The sequence below is a fragment of the Motacilla alba genome, chromosome 27 (genome assembly GCF_015832195.1).
Source record: "Motacilla alba alba isolate MOTALB_02 chromosome 27, Motacilla_alba_V1.0_pri, whole genome shotgun sequence".
Taxonomy (NCBI): Eukaryota; Metazoa; Chordata; class Aves; order Passeriformes; family Motacillidae; genus Motacilla; species Motacilla alba.
In genome coordinates, this window is record NC_052042.1 from 2,624,122 (window position 1) to 2,645,860 (window position 21,739).

At 41.6% G+C, this 21,739-nt stretch overlaps 1 protein-coding gene across 8 annotated transcripts; it reads left to right on the plus strand.

Moving 5' to 3' along the window:
* The first annotated feature begins 366 nt into the window (after nucleotides 1-366).
* On the plus strand, nucleotides 367-21,042 carry BRCA1 (BRCA1 DNA repair associated). Of its 8 annotated transcripts, XM_038163178.1 has the most exons (24): nucleotides 367-545; nucleotides 695-724; nucleotides 929-978; nucleotides 1,320-1,419; nucleotides 1,871-1,924; nucleotides 2,596-2,676; nucleotides 3,230-3,318; nucleotides 3,718-3,863; nucleotides 4,540-4,642; nucleotides 5,538-5,583; nucleotides 6,046-6,188; nucleotides 6,669-9,947; nucleotides 10,626-10,711; nucleotides 12,597-12,775; nucleotides 12,955-13,121; nucleotides 13,581-13,906; nucleotides 14,504-14,591; nucleotides 15,190-15,267; nucleotides 15,751-15,791; nucleotides 16,429-16,512; nucleotides 16,917-16,971; nucleotides 18,560-18,633; nucleotides 19,005-19,065; nucleotides 20,052-21,042. In XM_038163178.1, exons 4-24 carry the CDS (start codon nucleotides 1,340-1,342, stop codon nucleotides 20,153-20,155), a joined length of 5,364 nt encoding a protein of 1,787 aa, XP_038019106.1. In that variant the 5' UTR covers nucleotides 367-545; nucleotides 695-724; nucleotides 929-978; nucleotides 1,320-1,339; the 3' UTR covers nucleotides 20,156-21,042. The 8 variants fall into 8 exon arrangements, with proteins under 8 accessions (XP_038019106.1, XP_038019109.1, XP_038019105.1 ...); XM_038163181.1 differs by having other exon boundaries at nucleotides 367-724; nucleotides 929-966; XM_038163177.1 differs by having other exon boundaries at nucleotides 695-978.
* Nucleotides 21,043-21,739: the final 697 nt, after the last annotated feature.

The window sequence follows — 21,739 nt, forward strand, 5'->3', positions numbered from 1 at the left end:
CGGCAACCGCGCGGCGGCGGCGCCTGCGCACGCCGGGATCACGTGGACGCGGCGGCCAATCAGCTGCCAAGCAAAGCGAACCCGAGCCAATCAGAGCTAATCAGGCCGGCCCGGCCCCGCCCCGCCCCGCCGAGGCGAAGGAACCCGGCAGGGGGAGCTGCAGCGGCGCGCGCCGGCCCCGCGGGCCCGGATTGGCTGCGCGCGGCGGGGCGGGAAGCGCGCGAACGGCGGCGCGGGGAGCGCTGAGGGGAGACGGGCACGGCACGGCACGGCACGGCACGGCCATGGCCCGGCCCTGACCGCACCGGCACCGGCCCGGCCCGGCCCTGACTGCCCCAGCCTGGCTCTGACCGCACCAGCCTGGCCCTGACCGCACCGACACCGGCCCGACACTGACCGCCCCAGCCTGGCTCGGACCGCACCGGCACCGGCCCGGCCCTGACCGCCCCAGCCTGGCTCTGAGCGTCCTGGCACCAGCACCGGCCTTAACCCGGCCCTGACTGCACCGCACCGGCCCGGCCCTGACAGCCCTGGCACCAGCACCGGTACCGGCCTCGGCCTGGCACTGACCGCCCCGGCCCGGACCGCCCCGGCGCTGCCCGCGCTCCCTCCGCCCGTGCCGGTCCGCTTGTCCTCAGCCTGCGGGCAGGCCTCGCTTCAGGGCCGGTCCCCAGCGGTTTCTCGTTGTTTTCAGGGTTCGCCGTGCGGGCTCAGGCTCCTGTGGGTACGCCCTGGCTCCGTGCCATAACCTGTCTGCCCTCGGCTCTGCTGCTTTCCCACCCAGCAAACCCCTCGCTCTCGCTGCTTTGCGCTCTTGCCGAATTTCGCCTCAACAAACCTCTCTGGGCGCTCCTTTGGGTCCAAGACTCGAGAGGCTTTGACTGCAAAGGTTCAGAGTAAGAACCCCTCTGTGCTGTTGTTGTTCTAGGACACGAAATAAAACCACGCGGACACGGGATTTTTAAGGTAAAAAAGAGGGTAAGTCTAAATTAGACTTTAATATTTATAGATTTCGAAAGTGACAGTGGATTAGAGGATGACAGTGTTACCTCTCCAATGACACTGGACAAACTAACAGTTGATTAAATTTCCTTTATAAAAGAATGCAAAACAATAAGTTATTTGCATAAAGTGCGTGAGAAAGTTCGTTACAAGAATGTAAACATCAGAAGGCTTAGAAAAACTTCTGTAAAGTGTTAAGCAAAACCAATTTGATAGCATTCTGCAGTTAGAGCAGAGCCGTGGGGAGAGAGCATAGTCGTGGGGGGCAACAGAATTTTTTTGCTGAAACAAAAGTGATCATATTTTTTTTTCTGTAGACTGTTTTTGGATGTGAAGGATGGACTTCTCAGTGATTACTATTGGACAAGTACAAAATGTGCTTTCAGCGATGCAGAAGAACTTGGAGTGCCCAATATGGTATGTCAGGGAGTAATATCTGTACAGTTAATATTTTGGACGTGTGGCTTTTTATTCTCATTTCTTTGAAAATGCTTTGTCAGTTTTATGGCTTACCAGAAAGCAAAGAGATTTGTGCTTAGAACTAAACATTGATGTTTTATAAGGCTCAAATGAGAAAGTGCAAGAAAAAGTTTACATTTTGCTTTTCTGTTAAAACCTGAAGGTGTCAGTCCTCTACTCAGTGAGGGTGAAAAAAAGTATCTGGTTGGATTAGAGGATTGTTTGTAAAGCTGTGTGGGCTTTTGTCCCTTGTCTCTGAAAGGTAAATGAGGGCTGTAATTCTTTAATGTTGCATTTAATGTTCATTTAATGCCTTGCATTTCTCTAATGCAAACAGATGCTGAAATAGCAAAGGTTCTGGTTGCAGTCTGTAATCTCTGTGCTCTTGTTTTTGTTTCCCTCTTTGCAGCCTGGATGTGGTGCAAGAGCCTGTTTCCACAAAATGTGATCACATATTCTGCAGGTAGGTTTGAAAACTTGCAAGTGCAATGCAGTTTTTAATTCCCATTTATAATGGGTTTGAGTTTATAATTTTTATTTCCATATATACCAGTTTTAATTATGTTTCTGCAGTGCCAGTCATGTATTTATGCTGTGTTTTGGTAACTTCATGTGTAGCTGCTTGAGGGAAAAAGTAAATTCTGTAGAAGAGAGAGCTGCAGCTTACAAATGCATCAAAGGGGATCAATTAACTCAGTGTAGCACCAGAACAGGAATGCATCCTTGATTCACTAAGTGGTGAATGTGCATAGTCACTTTTAGGGAAAATATCCTTCTCTTGTTACCATCACAAGTGTTCTTTCTTTCTAGAAAGAAACTTTTAATTTCTGTTTATAATGGGTTTGAGTTTATAATTTTTATTTCCATATATACCAGTTTTAATTATGTTTCTGCAGTGCCAGTCATGTATTTATGCTGTGTTTTGGTAACTTCATGTGTAGCTGCTTGAGGGGGAAATGTCAATTCTGTAGAAGAGAGAACTGCAACTTTAAAAGGTGTCAAAGCTGATCAATTAACTCAGTCCAGCACCAGAACAGGAATGCATCCTTGATTCACTAAGTGGTGAATGTGCATAGTCACTTTTAGGGAAAATATCCTTCTCTTGTTACCATCACAAGTGTTCTTTCTTTCTAGATTCTGCATGTTCAAACTTATCAACAAAAAGAAAAAAGGTGTGGTGGAGTGTCCTCTGTGCAAGACTGAAGTTACCAAGAGGTGAGGAAATCATCGTGGTAAGGGGGCTGGAGGATGAGGTGTTGAGCTCTGAGGAAAGACTAACAATAGGCTTAAAATATATTAGCATAATATATTTATTTATTTAATTAATTATTGGCATAATATACTTATTTTGATTTTAAATTTCTTTATTAACATTTATTTTTCATCTGAAATAGGGAAGAAAAGGGTTTTTTTAGTAAGCTGCCTATTTCTAAAGGAGTAAATGTAGTAGCTTGCCTCAATGTGGGCTTTTTCCAGGTGAACACACCTCTCTCAACAAGTGTCTGTGCTAGGTTGGTGTTTAATCCTGGCAGCTGCTTTCTCTCCACTAAACCTGTATGAGAAAATGATCTGCTCACTTTTGGGATAATTGCAATTCCCATAGTAATGGTTCTTTGGGGGAATTTGTTATTCCTTGGCAACAATTTCTTCTTGTCTCATCTTCCGCTTGGAGTTTTACCCCTTTTCTGGTTCAGCCAAAATTCTAGAAATGTTTATAGTTAGCCTGTTGATTTGTCTTAAAATAACTGAAGTGCTGATGTTATTTCAGAAGTCTGAAAGAAAATTCCAGATTTAAGCAACTAATTGAAGGGCTGTTGGAAACTATCCATGCTTTTGAGCTTGACACTGGAGTGAAGTGTAAGTGTTGTGAATCTGTCCCCATTTTTTTAAATGAGGCTTTGACATATGATTATTTATAAGGTATCCCATTCTAAAATAACTAGAATTAGATCCTGCTCTTGCTAGATTATCTATATAACCAAAATTGGTTGAGAAAATTATTTGGCAGGATCAAGATCTTAATTATTACTTGATGAGTGCTCAGAAAGAATAATCAGACTAGTAATTCAACAAAATTTCTTACTTAAAATAAGATTTAAGTAATTAATATTTCTTACTTTAAAAATTTCTTACTTAAAATAAACATATTTTAGCTGTATATGCACTAAGTGCACAGAGTCTGTTTCATTAATGTCTAATACTTGAGTCATACTCAGTGTAAAAATGTTTTTTTTCTTTTTACCTAACAACATTTAGTTTCAAAGAGTCATCACTTCCCTAAAACATCCACGGAAGCCCCTGCTGCTGAGTCCCTGTGCAAAGAATCTTCTGTCATCCAAAGTAAGGGCTTCAGAAACAGGAGGAAAAGTGCTAAGGGAGATGGACAAGAAAACTTCACCTTGGTAACTGGCTTTTCCCATTCTATTTCTGTGGGTTGTTTAACAATGTATTTGGAATGTGTAGAAGTGCATATCCGTAAAAGAATGAAGGAAGAGACTTTGGGCTGATCTCAGATTGTTTGATCTGAGTATTCTGGACGAGGACATCTGTTTATTTTTGTCTTCCTAACCTACCTGAGAGAGATGTTTGCATAAAATGACCTGGATTTATACATAATATTGCCATAACGCAGTCTGTTACTGAAACCAGGACTGAACACTTGTTCCACCTGCTTGTTTCATGAGGCTGTCTAACTTTGTAGGGTTTTTACCTTTTTGGGGGCAAGATCATAACTATGCCTTAGGATTGACAAGGCATTGCCCAGCTTGGGGTATTTGCTGTGTGTGACTGTCCATGGCATGGTGTTTCTGTTTTCATCTGCTGAATAGAGTGTTAGACAATAGAGAATGTAAGATCAAGCTGTTCATGGTTGGATCTGTTAAATGCATGATGCATTGTTCCTACTGACACATTTCATTGCTGCTGTCAATATGATCAATTCCTTCTGTTGTTCATAGAAGCTACCAATGCATATGAACTGAGTATTTATATCAGCCCTCTGTGCAAATGTAAATAACTATGAATTTTTTTTAATACCCCACTGTTGTAAATAACTATTCCTTTCTGTTTTCCTGTCAGCAGGAAGCTAGTGTGAATATTCAGCTTACGGATGCCAAGATGTGTCACCCAAGAAACAAACCCCAGAAATCTGGTTCTCAGAAGGGTACTTATATAGAGTTTGGTAAGATCTCTTGTAAATCCTCACTGATTGATCCTATGTACAATGCTGGCAAAGTTATGAAAGGTGATTACGTTCAAAGTCTTTATAAACACTAATTTCTACTTAACAAAATCACAGCAAAGAGACAAATTATGAACAATTTCATGCTGATGATTCAAAAAGGTTTTTTACATAATTACATCATGGCAATAATGCTGCTGTAGTGCACCCTTAAGCCTTGGTGTACACAATCCAGAAGAATTAATTACAGATGTGCACAAAATTACAGCTGTTACAGCTAAAGGTAACCTCTGCTTTCTGGAGAATACTAAGCCTTGTCACCAGTGCTTGAGATGAGGATGAAATCTTTTGAGATATTAATATTTTTTTGCTATCTATCCTAGCTTTTCAGAATTTTACTTTACCTGGTGTTGACTGCCATGAGAAAAAAGGCAGATGCCATGCATAGCTGATCTTTTATGCTGTTCCTTCAGGGAAGGAATTGCTGCTTTTAGTGGGTAGAGTTTGTTTCCTCACTTTTTTTCCTTATTGCATCTGCCAGGATCAAAGGATCTGTGAGAGACATTTGAATCTATTTCTCTGACTTCCAGCTCAAAATTCTAAATACTGTTTTGTGTATAAATTTAGAAATTAGAAAGTAACTTTTAGATAATTAACTCTTAGTTACCAGTCACTCTATTTAAACACAGTTTGGTGCTGGAGCCATGTAGATAGTTATACGTAGAAATCATTATAATTAGGTAAAATACTTCACAATTGAACTTGGTTTCATCTGCTAAAAGTTGAAAGCATCTAGCTCTAGAAAGGAGTAGGCATGTATGTGATAACCCCTGAATCTGGCAAGTCACCCTTCTCTGAATCATTCCAACCAGACTAACAGATTATTTGTTTTCAGGCTCTGAGTCATCTGAAGAGTTTTTTAAACAGGCAAGCAAAACTGGGTAAGTAAAGGTGATTGAGGATTTCATATTTTCTACAGAAACTTAAATATTCTCATTTCCTGTGTTCTAGTTTTTTAGTGTAGGACTGATATAATTCTTAAGCAGACAAAATAGTTTTCAACTTTGAGGGCATTGGGGTAGAATGAGGAGCTGAATTCCAACAGTTTGCCATATTACATGCTTTAAAACTGTTTTCCAAATGTTTTGCTGTGGACATAGATCTGCATAGACAAGTAGGCACTGTGCTTTAGAAAGTGAATACTAAATTCAGGATTGCACTAGAGAATCTTTCAAAGAAATGGCCTGCAACTCTGAAGAGATCTGATGGTGGTGAGTGTCAATAGTGCAGCTTGACTTGTCCAGAAACTATTTCAGAGAGCAAAAAGGGAAAAATAAGATTCATCTTCTATTCTGTCTGTTATGCTTTTATCTGTAATGACAGTAGATTTCCTTTCCCAACAGGTTTGAAGACAAAGGAGCAGTTCACATTTCTTCTCAAGTAAGGCTGGAAGAACTTGAGAGTGCTGAGAAAGAGAATGAAAGTTCTTGTAATGCACAGCCTGACAAGCTGCGTGCCAAAGAAGCAACACTGCCAGATGTCATAGGTGTGTTGTTATTTTGGTGACAAAGATGATTATGCTTGAAAGAGACCACAAGTTAACATTTTTATTTCACATGATTTTTCTATACAAAATTGCTTGCAGTCTTGTATAATGAAGTTCTGCTAATGCCTACAGCTAACACAAGACTGTTCCTGCAGCCTAGATACAAAATGTGGATGTTGTACACACAGGAACAGGAAGAAAAAGTACAAAACTTTATTCTATGTGAGAATCTAATAGAATTAGAATCTAATCTATTCTATTACACGTGGAAAAGCACTAGCTAGTAATTCATGTAAAAATTTAGCAGAATATGTAATATGATCTTTCTGCCTTTCTCTAGAGGGAGATTTGTGCAGTGCAATATTCTGGTTTGGGGAAATAAGAGCAGTTCTTTCAAAACAAAGTAGCCATTCAGCTTGTTCTTGTGCTTGTGTGTGTAAAATAGAGGTTAATAATTTATTATACCTGTAAATCTAACAGGTGAAGGTGATTTCTCAAAGGAATGTTTGAGCAAGAAAAGCACTCAGAGCATCACTGAATGTGCCAAACCTGACCAAGTGAATGAGACTGGATGCCAGAGTTCTCCTGTGAATGTTCTTGCTGTAGACCTGCTCCCAGAGCAGTGTGACAGAGCAGGTGATGCCAGTCCCACACTGAATGGGGACACATCCTCTAAGAACATGGCAGAAATGGATGAACAGCAAAGCCTGCACAACAGTGAAAGCCAAGAGTTTGATTTAGAAGGTAGCTCAGAGAGCAGGCTGGATAAAAGCAGGGAAATGGATACTGATGTACAAAGTGTGGAAGCTGTAGAGGGATATGAACCTGAGAATGACTCTTCCCATGACAAAGAACTTCCTCTGGAGGAGCTGCCTCAGCCAGAGACACTTCACTCTGCCACCCTGAATAAAGTCTCCAAGAAGAGACTGAAGCAGAGCATTCAGAAAGTCAACGAGTGGTTTTCAAAAAGCAATGAGATTTTGTCTTCTGGTTCTTCAGTGGATGAATCTGCTGCATCAGCTGATGTTTCAGGTGAAGGAGATGTGTGTCTATCAGATAAAGAGTCCTGTATTTCAGCAAGGACTGACCCTATGGCAGATTCCATGGGAATTGCAGCAGTGGAAGGAAAAAAGAGGTGGTCAAAACAAACAGCAGAAAACATCAAAGACAAAATATTTGGAAAGACATACAAAAGAGGGAGGAAATCATATCCCCCTTCTACCTTGAGAGACATTTTGCCTACTAGGCAAGAGGAAGATGTGGCTGCTGCTAAGTGCCTGAAGGATTTCAGCAAAGACAGACTCAAACGAAAGAGGAAGACTGCCTGTGTCCTGCAGCCTGAGGATTTCATCAAGAAAAGGGATACAGAAAAGGCAGATGGGGGCCCTCAAAGTGTTAATGAGGGCCTTGGAGATGCTGAAAAGAAAAGATGTGATGAAAGTGCTGCTGTTAATGAGAGTCACCTCTCTCAGAACAGAGCCAATAACACATTAACAGAACCTGAGGAAGGAGGAGAGTCCACATGGAAGAAAGCTACTGAGAAGGTCCCTACCAAGCACTGCGATGATGAACCAGAAATGTATAACTGTGATCAGAAAAGCACCAAAAAGAGAAGCTCTGCAGCAAAACGATGCAGGCATTCTAGCAGAACTATGTGTGCTCTGCAGTTGGTAGTGGACAGAGGCTCTGTTTTCCCTGATGCAGCTGAGCCACAGATTGACAGCTACCCAAGCAGTGGAGAGCCCAGGAAAGCTGATCCTGAGCAAAAGCCAGTCAGACGCAGCAGAAGGCTTCAGTTACTCTCTGAAGAAATGACAAAAGAAACAAGGAAAGGAGTAAAGGGAGCCAGGAGTAACAGTGATCGTGGAAGGTCTGTCTCTGGAGACCAAAGGAATGTGGCAACTCACTCTGCTGAATGCAAAGACCTGTGTGAGCCTCAAGATGAGCTGAGTGACAGGCCAGTCACTAATTTGGAGGGAGGTCATCTGCAAGCAAATGAAGTGCAGGTTAGTCTAAAGAATTTATCTGACACTGCAGAAACTGGAAAAAGTCTGTTCAGTCCTTCATGTCTGCCTTCCAACTGTGGTTCCACTGTGCCTGATACAAGTTCTCAAGACAGTAAAATACTTGGTAGCCCCCTCCTCCTACAGCTGCCTTCAGTGTCTGCTGGACAAACTGCTCCTCCCCAGACTGAGGAGGTGACTGAATCACCTGCTGCTTCTTCCCCAGAATGTGGGCATGATTCACAAAATGTTCCAGGGGACTTCAAAGCTGAGAAGCTGCCGATGGCTAAAAACGTTTTGGAATTGACTAAGGAAGCTGAAGACAGTGACTTAGACACACAGTATCTGAGGAATATATTCAGGCATTCCAAGCGCTCGTCCTTCAGCCTTTTCCAGACTCGTGCAGTGGCAGACCCTCCTTCTGAAACCTTAAATCTGTCATGTGCTGCTCAAGGAGAAAATAAGGCTAGCAAACAATTACAACCAGGAAGCTTGCAAGAGGAGACAGCAGCTGCTCAAAACTTGAGCAGGGTTTCTGAGAAAGAGAAGCTTGAGAGCTGTGAGTCTGCACGTGTTGAGCCTGTGCCTTGCTTTGCTGTCAGCACAGGAGAGCACAGGGATGACATTTCACAGGCTGCAGAGGAAGGGACTCTGACACCAGCAAGAGCAGGGACTGTTCAGACTGAGCACAACAATGAGCTGCAAGAAAAGCCAGGGTCAGCTGATGAGTTGAGACAGAATCCCATTGAAAGTGATGGAAGCCAGAGTGATCAGAGTAACACAGAGCATGATTCCAGACTAAGTGATTTAAACACAGACCAGGAAAACGGCTTCAGTTCAGAAAGCAATCGGGCAGGAAAGACTGAAGTTGTTGATTGCACAGGCCCAATTCTACATTTCCAATCCACATCAATGATTTGTTCTGCAACTTGTCAGCAAAGCCCTGCTGAGCTCAGCTGTGAAGTCACTAGGACAAAAAGGAGCAAAAGAGAAAGAAAATGTGTAAAGGGGAATGAAGAAGCAGCCCAAAGTGTTAGCACAGCTGCAGGGGCTCTGGAAGAACCTCTTGGAGAGAATTGTGATCTTACAGGTTTGTCTGAAACCCCTAATGGCTTACTGTGCTCTGATACTGACATCGAGGAGAACACCAGCTTATGGGAAACTGATAGGAAAGAGCAGTCTGCAGTGTTTGTCAAAAGTGACAGAGCCCTGGGAAAAGAGCTGCAGAACAGGAATGCCAGTTCTAAGCCCAGACCTCGAGGTCCTCGAAAGTCTCGAAGGCGAGTGCAGAAACTGCCATCTTCAGATGAGGAGTCCTGCGAGGATGAGGACTTACCATGCTTTGGGACATTCATCTTCAGCAGATCAGCCAGCACACCTTTGCAGACTGGTAAACAAATGGCATCTGTGGTAGAGCCTGCAGTGGCAGAGTGCCCAGGGAGCCCCAGTGTGCTGCCTCACACGAGTGATGATGGCAATGTTGTGCACAAGGTGCCTGAAGCTGCCCTAGGTGGTGTGTGTGCTTCACCAAGCCAGGAGTCAGAATGCTCTGTCAACTTATTTTCTTCCCAGTCCAACATGTCTGAGGAATCACTTAATGGAGCACAAGAGCTGAGCAAACCTTTACCACAAGCTCAGGTGTCCAAACAAATCAGCAGTGTAAATGACAGTAAAGAAACTTCTCAGAATTCTAGTGGAGGGCTGAAGGAAGCCAAAGATGAAAGCCAAGAAGACCCAGACATGGGAGCAAACCTAGGTACAAACCAAGATTTTTCTCTCTGCAGCTGTGTTTGTAATGTCCTTACAGCAAGGTTTTTGGTGTGTGCATGGAAACTTTCTTCTGTATTTAAGGGGTGCTTGCTCTTCTAGGAGAATTTGTCAATCTTAAACAAAAATCCCCCCGTGGTTTATTTCCTGAAAATTATGTTCTTCCAATGTTCTTTGTTCAGAGCACAAACGAACAGACTGGGCACTAGAGACTGACTGAGGGAAGTCATGTTTGAGGGAAATGCTGGTTCTCTTACTGCAATGGGATACTTGTCTTGTCAGCAAAATTTCACAGCCTATCCAAGCTTTTTCCCCAGATGAAATGTTTGTTGAAATTGGTTGTAGAATTTTTAGTGAATATTTTTCCATTTTATGGCCTTTGTAAATGTTTAGGACTCTTTCATCCCTGTTGAAAGAGAATTCTGTTGAAACACTGAATTCTGTCTACTTTGTCATGTGTGTGTCATGAATATTCTTTGAAATATTCACTTAAAGGAGATCTGTCCTTCTAACTTCAACATTTTCAAAACTTGTCACTTCAGTGTTACAGTTATTAATTCTCTAAAACCTCTAGGTGCTAAGAAGCTATGGATAATGTTGGTTGCTTTGCTGTTGTTTGGTGGAGTTTTTTCTTTAACTCAGGGGGTTTTTTTTCCCCACCTTCAAGGTGAAGCATCTGGATCTGACAGTGAAATAAGTATTGTAGAAGATTCCTGTGAGCCATTCTCTCAGGGTGAAATCCTCACTACACAGGTGAGTGAGTTCATGACTGAGTGCTAGAAGCAGCTTGCATTCCAGGAGATAAGCAAGCTGTGCAAATTCCTTTCATCATAATTCTTTATCACTAAATTACTTTCAAAAGCATAATTAATGAGGAGCTCTAGAGCTGCTTCTATGCCATTATTTGTCCATCTTTTCCTCCCTGGTGACCTTACACTGCAATGGCCACAGCTTGTTATGTGCTATTGGTTACAGGGCTTAATTATGGGAGATGCTAATGAATGCATCTCCACGCTTGGCCAGTGCTGGAAATGTCAGCTCCCTTTACTTAAAAACCTTAATGATAGGAATCTGTGAGGACTTGGTGATAAGAAGTAGATTTATTACAAGATGATATTTAGAAGCACAGAGACTTCTCTGTGTAAAGATGAAATCAAATCATTCCATATTGGAGTATTATAGCTACAAGTCCCAACAGGCAGAGTCTAATGAAAGGTGTGTCTAGCAGGGTATTTTTTCTCTGCTCTTAAAATCCTGAATGCTGCTCAGTGGCCCTGACTTGATGTGATTTGGGCTGGGGGTTCTGATAAAGAGAAGTAGAGAAATCAAATTGAGGATTAGGGGCTTGGGTGTTTTTGTTTTGATTTGGGGTTTTTCTTTGTCCTGGGTGACTTTAAGATAAATCTCTTGGCAGCTCTCTCTTCAGCATTTTCAACCCTGTGGCTTTATCTATCAAAAAAAAAGTGAATTTCATTTTTGTGCTTTGTGGGTGTATTGGGTGATTTGGGCTGGGGGTTTCTTGTTTTGCTTTGGGTTTTTTTTTAGTTCTGTGTATATTTAAGGTAGCTCTTATGCCAGCTCTCTCTTCAGCATTATCAGCCCTATGGGTTTTATGTATGTCCAAAAAAAGTGAATTTAATTTTTGTGCTTTAGGGGTGTATTGGGTGATTTAGGCTGGGGGTGCAGCTGAGGGTTAGAGGCTTGGGGTTTTTTTGTTTTGCTTTGGGGTTTTTCTTTGTCCTGGGTGACTTCAAGATAAGTCTTATGCCAGCTCTCTCTTCAGCATTCTCAGCCCTATGGGCTTTCTGTATGTTCAAAAAAAAAGTGAATTTAATTGTTGTGCTTTAGAGATGCTTCTCCTGTTTACAGCATCAGTGGAATGTGGTCAGCTGGCAGGACACTGCTCCTGCTGTAGCTTCATGGATGGAGATGCTGGGATGTGCCCAGGCTGGATGGATTAATGGCAGGGGTTGTGGGATTTGGGTTTGTGCTGTGTGCTGGTTTTCTGTTTGCTTGGGAGTTTTTCTGGGTTCAGTAACAAAGAGGCTCCACACGGTGCCAGTGCTGGAGCTACAAATGGAATATGCAGTTCTCTGGAAATTGCTTCATCATGTAAAGGGTTTGGGCTTTTAAAAAAGGTCTTTTGAAAGCCTTTGAGCTATTCTTATGGCATGGTTTTGATCATGTAATGTAATTTTTGAGGAGGAACATAAGGGAGAATATTATGAAATGTTTTAGTCCTTTAAATGATCTTTGGGCCTTTTAGTAACAGTGGAAAATGAGGACTCAATTTAGAATTTAATAATAAACGTAATGGATTGAGCTGCTAATGGAACTTGGACAAAATTACTTTCAAATAAATTTGTGCAGGAATTGTGTTGTTTTCTGATGGATTAAACTCTGAGGCACCTAAACTGAAATAACATGACTGGCAAAATGAGTGTGTGGTTGTTTGGGTGGTTTTGCTTCTGATGTGGGATGTGTGCACTGTTTGTTACAGAAAAAGCACCAGAGTCACCTTTTGAACATGTGGCAAAAGCTTAATTCAAAACCATTTTGCTATTTCCAATTTTCACGTGTTTATTAAATAAATCCATCCTGAGTTTGCTTATGTTGGCATTCTTGTGCTCCTTTGCAGCAAAAGAATGCAATGCAAAACAGCCTGAAAAAACTTCAGCGAGAAATGGCTGCCCTTGAAGCAGTGCTGGAGCAGAATGGGAGTCAGAACTGTGAAGTTCTACCTGTCCACAGGGAGCTGCCACATTCCAGTACTGAAGGAGCATCTGAAACGGATCAAATGAGTGAAGAAAATAACAGGTCAGTGGTTTGGTTTGGAGGTTTGGGGTTTTTTTATGTTTATTTCTAAATTTTTATTTAAAAAAAAAATCTTAAGTATCCCTGTGCTTCTGGGAAATTACAACAATTTCACTGTTGCTACATTTTTCTGATGCTTAAAAGAGTGTAAAGGGTATAAAAATCGATTTCCCTCTCTCAAGGTCTCCAGAATTGTTGCTTTCAGCTTCTAAATCCTCTTTAAGGAAGAAATCAGATCTGGAGAAAGGCCCTGAGTGTGACAGTGTTCTAAGGAACAAAACTCCCTCTGAAAAGACAAAGCCTGTGCAGGAGGCAGTGCAAGAACACAGGCAGTGTCAGCTTGAAGCAGGTAACATTGAAGAGAAACCCAGTGCATTTTGATTTCTGGTGGTTTTCTCCTGTTCTTTTCATCTTTTTACATATCAGCAATTGCAATTTTTCCTGTAAATCCATGATTTTAATTTATATGTTCCTGGTCATTTTTAAAAGGTGTTGCTCCTTTGGTAGCCCAGCTGTATGGCTGCCCATCAAATGGGGTGTGACAGCTTTTTGACAGTAATTGGAGTTTTTCTGTCTCACTTCTAAATTCAGACAATTTGACAAATATGCTGCTCACAGTTCCACAGGTATTCTTGTGTCTTGCCTATAGATCAGAAAAAAGTAATTATAGAGGCAAAGATGAAGTAATAAACACAAAAGGAGAGGAAGTAACTGCAGAATTTACACCTAAAAGAGAGAGCAACAACCTTCTGCCATGATTAGAAGAAAAATGCAGTTTTCTCAAGGAGTGATTTCTTGTTTCCTTCAGAAAACACAGAGGAGCAGAATTCTGGGAGCAGGCAAAGCAGTGCACCTGTCTCATCAGATCTTTTTGGAAATGTGACCCAGAGTCCAGATAACTCTTCCTCCTCTGTAAGGCTTTTTACCCCTCAAGCTGCAGAAGCCACAGCTGGGCCTGCTGTGGCTCAGAACACTGCCAAAAGCTGTGGCTCAGGACACAAACTGAAGAGAAGAGAATGTTCTCTTCTGCCTGCTCTGCACAATGCAGCTGGGAAAGAAAATGCTACAAATCCAGTGGTGACCAGGAGGAAAGAAATGTCAATTGTGGTCTCAGGTCTAAATCACAGTGAGCATGTAAGTAGATTTCAGAATTTGGAGATCACTAGTTAACAAATCCTGATTGCCCCTATAGTCCTCAACAGAGAGATCTCTACGTGTAATAAAACTAATCCTGCAGGAATTGCAGGTGAGTAATGCAGCAACTTCATCCAACTTTATCACTCCTGAAGCTGTGAGGATGCTGCACTGTTAATCTTAGTGAAATTTGATCTTTTTGAACAATTCCTGATGTCTGGGGGGAAAAACACAGGGTTGCAAAGCCTTGGGGCTGGGGAGGGGCTGGGGGGGTGTTTGGTCCAGTCAGTGCTCTCAGATGATGCTGCTTCACCCAAATTCTGATCCATAGGCAGCGTTCTGTAAGTAGTAATTCTGAGTTGCTAATAAACCTGTTTCTGCACTCAGTTTCCAGAAGGATTTGGCTTTTGGGTTATAAAACACACACCATTACTTTCGTCTGTTGACTGGTGCCAAAACTAAATGTACTTTCTGTGTGCCAGCACATAAAACTGTTACTTTAAAGTAACTGTCCTGGTACATTGTGCTCCTAAAAACTGGGGCTGTTGTGGGGGTTAAAATTGTTGCTAACTCTTATTTTTCTTAACTGCTTTTCAGTTGGTGGTCCAGAAGTTTGTGAAAAAAACTCAGAGCACTTTATCTAATCACATCACTGAAGGAACAACCCATGTCATAATGAAAACAGGTTTGTTGGGAGCTAGGGGACCAAATCCTCATTGACAGACCATGTAGAATTTTACCTTGAGTTTAAACAACAAGCAGACAGGTCAGCAATAAATTTAATAAGTTTGAGAAGAAGGTATTGATTGTTTTCTCTATTGCAAGTTTTTTGTTTAAGCTTGTGAGTTTTCTCATTCTGTTTCAGAGGACAAGTGTGAGGGCATGTTTTCCCTTGTGTAATTCAAAGTTAATGCTACTTGCTATTTGTTTCTTCAGCTGTTTGCTCGTAATATTCAGGTGTTGACAGCACACTAGAGTGAAGTAGTTCAGACCCAACCAAAAAGAAACAAAGATAGTTCCCAAATAAGTCATGCTTGTTCTTGCCTCTTATCTTTATTGAATAACCTTTAAAAGGGCTCACAGTTGGTACACGTGATTAATTTCTGCTCATTCCCTTCAGTTTAGTAGGATCATGACAGTGGATTTTTAGAACCTTTGTATAGTTGTGATATTGCTGCTGCACTTAGCAAAGAATGTTTGCTTTTACATACGGATACCCTGAGCTGTGTTTTTTTTTGCTTTTGGCAGAACTAAAAGAGCTCTTACTGTTGTTTGCCCTGCAGATGAGGAGCTGGTGTGTGAAAGGACACTGAAGTATTTCCTGGGCATTGCAGGAGGAAAGTGGGTGGTTAGTTATCAGTGTATGTATCACTGCTCCTGGAGATCACTGCTCTTTGCCCTTCTGCCATGAATGCACTCTTCACTTGTTGCAGTAAAGAGGAAGGATCTCTTCATGCCTTGCCATCTGATGTTTTGCAGTGTTTCTTCTAAATACTTTGGAATAAATTAAAATTAAGAAACACAAGCAGCAATTTCAAGCTTCTTACTCTTGTGAATTACTTACTCTGGCTGTTTCTGCTTTCAGATAGCCACACTGCATTGCTCCCCTCTGGCAAAAGCCTTTTGTCCCTCCCAATTTAAATATTCCCAATGCATGGCATCAATTAGTGTAAAATTAGTATTATTTCTAAATGGTAAAAAATACTTTAAATATTTTGTGTTATACTGTATTCCTTTAGTACAAATACCTTCAATTTAATGTAGCAATGAAGTCAGAATACTGACAGTGGAAGAACCATTTTGCTGGATAAAATAACTTTTCTTGTTGTGATCTTTTTATTTAGGGATAATTCAGTCTTTCAAAGCAGGAAGAATACTGGATGAGGTAGGTCTTTTTATCTGGAGTGCAATGTCAAATGGTTAAATAATGCTGTTACATGATGGGCTTAGGAGTTTATTTGTATTGTACAGACAGATACTGTCTAAACATTTCATATGGGATTTTAGCTCTGAAACCTGGGATTCTAATTTTACCAAATGCTAGCACCAAAATCCACACTTGGGCCCCGTGCATTCATTGGTGTTGAAGACATAATGAGTCCCTATTATTTTTTAACAGGTTCTAGACATATTTTTATAAGTGTTCCTACTGATATTAATAGATTCTAGCACAAAGCAAAAGATCTATTCTTTGCTTAAGGAAATAATGTTATATACAGATAATTTCTATCAAATAAGACTTTACTGATAGACAATTACAGTCTTGGAGTGTTCTGCTTCTTTTATTTAGTTTGCTAGATTACTATACAGTTTGAGTATAATTTGTTTCTTTAAAAATTGCCTGATGCTGCAGGGTTTCATACTGCAGCATTTCTCTTACAAAGCCTTTTCATCCATATTCTGAACACACTCATAGATTTTCAGTTCTGAAATCTGACACCTTCCTGTTTTGAGGCAGGACTCTGACAGGAAAGACTTCTCAGTCTCTTAACTCCTGATTCCTTGCTTTTGTTGTGTTCCAGGAGAACTTTGAAGTCAGAGGAGATGTCATCAATGGCAGAAACCATCAAGGTCCCAAGAGGGCCAGACAGGCCCTGACTGGAAAGGTACAAGCACATCAGGGATGCAAACTTTGTCCTGCTCTGTGCTGGCTGAGTTTCTGGAACTTCTCCCAGTCTCTCTGCTCTTCTGTGCACACAGAGTTGTACAAATTCATCATTTTTATACATGAAGGGTGAGCTCTGGAGGTATTCTGTAGGGGCTCACCAAGCTTGGAGTGAATGCTGTCTTTTTATAACATGGAGTCAGTGATCTTTAATATTCTTTTAGTTTTATTCTTAAATTCTCTTGGTTTTAGGTTACAAAAAGCTTTGGGTATGCTTTGTGAAGTAGTCATAACTTGATAGCAAGCCCTGGAAGTGCAGTGAAAACAGGAAATTTTAAAAAAACAGCATATAAAGCATTGCTCTTTCAAACCCCCATGTACTCTAACATGTTCCTTGCTTTTCAGATCTTTAAAGACTTTGAGATCTGTTGCTGTGGACCCTTCACTGACATGACTACAGGTGTGGTGTTTTAGTGGAGTTGGATGAAGGCTTCACATAAAAAATATTTGGAGGGACACTGTGCATTCACCAGAATTGTACATTTCACCTCTTCTTAGATAATTTTTTACCTCTTTTCCTCTCTGTTAAAATACCTACATGGGGTAAGGTGTAGATAAATAATTTTATCCAGTTCTATCTCCAAATAGAGTGGAAATTATGTCCTCTTCTATTTGGATGTCCTCAAACAACCCCCTGGCAATTTTGCTGCATTTCAAACTAGGCCTTTTATCTAGTTTATCTCTGGATAAATTATCTAGGAACAGCATTAGTGCCATGCTGTCTGGTAATTGTTATTGATGCTCTTGATCTCTCATATTTGAGTGTTTTTTCTTCTGCCTTAGCAAACAGTTCCTAAGAATCCTTTTCCTAGCACTTGCCACATCCTTATTGTAGCCTCCTGTCTATAGGAGCAAGTGTTAAAAGTGAAACACTTTAACAAAGCCAGAACTTAATATATAAAGAAAAAGCTGTTCAGCATAGCTTCATTTTTTACTTTTAAAATTTAATAAACTATGTTACAAGTTTTTGAAAATATAATTTTTCTACTTCAAATATTTGTACCTGACTTCCCTTTTTTGTGGCTTATTCAGCAGATACTTTCTGGTTTGTCCAATATAACTTTATTTTTGACTGGATGAAATATACTCACATTTCTTGACATTTACAGTAATTGCCACAAAAGATGCAGTGCTTTCACCTGCTGCAGTGATCCTCAATTTTGGCTCTTATACTTGAGAGACTTCATCTTCTTCACTACCAATTCAACAAATTGCTGCAAATTAAGTACTTTGGCTACTTTTGTTAATGAGAGATAATCACAGTTCAAACTTCTCCTTTGTAATTTCCATTTCACCTCTTGCATCCTTATGAGAAGAGGAAAGAAATCGTGGCTTTTTCAGGGTTTGGCTTTGTGCAGACCTGTCTGGGGGGTGAAGGAGGAGGGAGTTGATGTTCCCTTAGCAAGTTTGGAAGTGAAAGGATTCTTTTTCTCCTGAGGCTCACATCTCCTTCAAATGATGGTGGTTTGTGAATTGGAACAAACACTTAGGGAAGAGTGTCAGCTTCAGTGTGGTAGAAAACACTGAAGGGTAGAAAATGCTGAATTGGCACTGTCACATTTTCTGAGAAATCCCTTCGCCAGGGTTTCTTCTCCTGGGAAGCTGAGAAGCCTCGGAGAAAAATGAAAACAATAATTATCTGATTGCTTCTCCCTGTTTTGCTGCTTGGGAATGTGGTTGGAGCGTGTTTACCCACAGGTGCATGTTTGATTGGTTTCATGGGAATTGTTTGTATTTAATGGCCATTCACCATCAGCTGTGTCAGGGCTCTGGAAGCAGTCATGAGTGTTTCATTAGTATCTTTTAGCCTTCTGTCTGTATCTTTTCTCTGTTCTTTAGTATAGTTTAGTATAGCATTCTTTAACATAACATCATGAAATAATAAATTAGCCTTCTGAGAACATGGGGTCAGATTCATCAATCTCTCCCCTCGTCGGGGTTGTCTGCAAATTCACCAGTGACTGACTGATCTCATCTGGTTTCTTCAGAGCAGCTGGAGTGGATGGTGGAGCTCTGTGGTGCCTCTGTGGTGAAGCAGCCTGACCTGTTCACAGCCACAGCAGTAAGTGCTGGGACTTTTTACCCTCCTGCAGTTTGCAGAGCTGTCTGCACAGCCTGGCAGTGCCCCTTGGCCCTAGGCCTGGCCAGCCTTCACTGGAAGGCTGCTGTTGGCCAGATCACTAATTTGTCTTGAGATTAGCACTGAGCCTTCCCTTTGCAGCTCCAAAAGCCTTTTAGTGACTGAGTGTAGTCACAGAATTTCTGGAGAGAAATCACAGAAGAATCTTGGGAACTAATGTCTTTCTCCCTCTGCTGCAATTCCTCTCTGAAGTGAAACTCTGAAATTAGCCCAGTTACTGCTCTCTGTAAATAAATATGAGAATTATATAAGAACAGACAACAATAGAATTTTTTTTTATCTTAAAATCCTAGAATTCTACTGCAGTTGTGGTTGTGCAGCCAGATGCTTGGAAGGAAAACGTGGATTATAGAGGTAAAGCAACACTTTTCTGAGCTGCTTTCTGGTACACATCAAGTGTCTTTATCACACCTGTCCTTTTAATAGCTAAATACCAGAGGGTTGTAGAGAAATCAAAACTCTACTGTGTGGAGATGGAAGTATGTCTTGTAAGAAAATCTGGAAGGACAAAGTATATTGTCTCAAGAACCAGCAGTAGTTTGAGGAGCTGCTCTGGCAGGTGAAAGCTGTTGCCTCAGTTGTCCTCTGTGTATCATCAGCTCTACAGAAACTTTTCAAATTGAATAGTTTTTAAAAGGTTGGGAAGGATGTCCTTGGAGGACCAGTAAGATCTAGGAGACAGCCTTAGATGGAACAAGATTCCCTTAGTCTGAAAAGGTCATGTTAAAAAGCCTTAACAGATGTAGCTTTGCATTTTTTTCTTTCAAGCAGAATGCTCAGGAGAAACCCTGAGGCTTTGAAAGTGCAAGTGGGGTTCTGGAAGGAATGGGAGCTAGTTAGGCTACACTGAAGTCCAACAAAACAGTGGAGCAGGATGATGATGATGTAAAAAACCCAGCTGTTTCCATGGCACTGGAAAAGGGAGAAAATAAAAAGCTCCTGGAATGAGGAAGAACAGTCTGAAAACACTTCAGTAATTTTCTGTTGCTTCTCTTAATGAGACTCATTGCTCGTCACACACTCAGTGTGTCTGGGCAGACAGGAACCAAAGCTCTGTCACTGAGACCCTAAATGAAAAGATAACAAGTGCATTCTTTGTTTTTAGTGTTTATGTTGTGGTGTTCAGTGCTTCCTGCTTGGCCAGCTCCTCTCTTGGAGCCCAGCATTACCTGCCTTGCTGAAGGCACTGCCACATCTCTGCTTTTACACTTCTGCTCTCTATCAAGCCTTTTCAAAAGCAAACAGCTTATTCTGAAAGGCATCAGTGGCCTCACCTTAAGCTTGTTTGGAACTCCTGATAACAGCTGCATCATTTATTTCTCTGTGTCTTTGTCTTGCAGCAGCCCAGCAGCACAGCAACGTTGCCCTGGTAACTCGGGAGTGGGTCCTGGACAGCGTGGCTTGCTACCAGTGCCAGGAGCTCAGTGCTTACCTCGTGTCCTGAGGGTGAACAGCAGCTCCCAGTGATCATAAAACTACTGCAATATTACCATCTAGAAGGTGGAATTACCCACTGTTCTTTAAAGCTTTACATTAGCTTAAAGGACTGTGACATCATAAATGTTAAACAAATTTTAAAAGTTAAGAGAATGTAGTATATGGCCTCCTCAGAGAAATGGTGATATATTGTTTGCCACTGCAGCCAGTTTCTGTTTAAATACTTGGGGACAGTCATTTCCTTGGGGACATTCCTCAAAAGAGGAATATTGGGCTCGGGGTTTGAATTAAAACATACCTGCACTCTGGAGAAACCTCCCTATTTTCATTCTGCTTAAATACAAACCCTGAATGCTCTTTTGTGATGATTCATGCATCAGCCCTGGCCATTTAATGATTATGGTTGTGTTGAAAACTCTACAAACAGCTTTCCTGTTGTGCATCACAGTGCCAGCTCACCCTAACCAGAAGCACTGGCCACGGGAATGGTCCCCAGAAATGCAGTGACTGAATCCAAACAGAAGGGAAGGCTCAAACCCAGGAGCCTGTACCAGGCTGGTTTCTATGAAAAGGTAATGAATAGATGCATTTTAGTATCCTGGTGACCCATGATAAGCCCAAAAATATCTGCTTCTAATAGTCCCTGCTTGTAAAACGAGGCTGCAAAGAAATTGGCTTTTTATGAAATAAAATATCTTGCTTGTTTCTGTTGCCAAGCAATTCAATTTCATATCTAATTTTGTACTTTGAGAGCAGAACTGCTTGTTTAAAAAGCAAAGAAAAATGTAGCTAAGTTCATAAAATTGTTTTGTGATAAGATGCTGCTGTCTTGGAAAGTTACAGAAGGTATGTTTATAAATATTTGAATGCACAGAAGAAATAAAATTATTTTGGCAAATATTTACCTACTTGTTTAGCCTTTATGTGAACCAGTCCCTCAGTCTCTGCATTGAGGCATATGTGAAAAAACACCTTAGTCCAACCTCCTGAAATGGGGAAGGAAATGGGGACTTCCTAGAGAAAGTAAAAACTGTAAATGAGAATTTCAGAGATGCAATCGGCATTGCAGTTGCTATCAGCCTGAGAATGGAAGCGTTATCAACTCTCTTGCAGCTGCCAAGTGCAGGTAGGCTGATCAAGCATTGCTGCTGGCAGTGTGAGAGCTGGAAGCGTTTGCTCAGCTGCTGTTCCCTCCTGTGTGACAATCTTGCAGAGCTCCCAGGCTGCTCAGCACAGCCTCACCTCCAGCCTGCTGCTCCTCTTATCTCTGCAGCCCACGCTGGCAGCGGGTATTTGAGGATCTGCATTTCAAAGGACAGCTGCAGGCAAGGACTAAATACTGCCTGCTGGACAAGGAAAAGGCCGAGCACAGCTGCTGTGCTTTGGCCATTGGGAAATTGTCCCCCTGATATTGATGCAAAGATTCTCTGTCGGGTCAGGTACCAGCTCCAGCTGGATAATTGCCTGCAGGAATGACACCCGCGGTGCTGCTGTTCCTCCTTGGAGGTGACTGGATCTGTGGAAGCTCTGTTATAAAGTGTTACCTGTGAGCTTTCCTAGCGATCTCCATCTGGTGTAAGACTTGGATGAA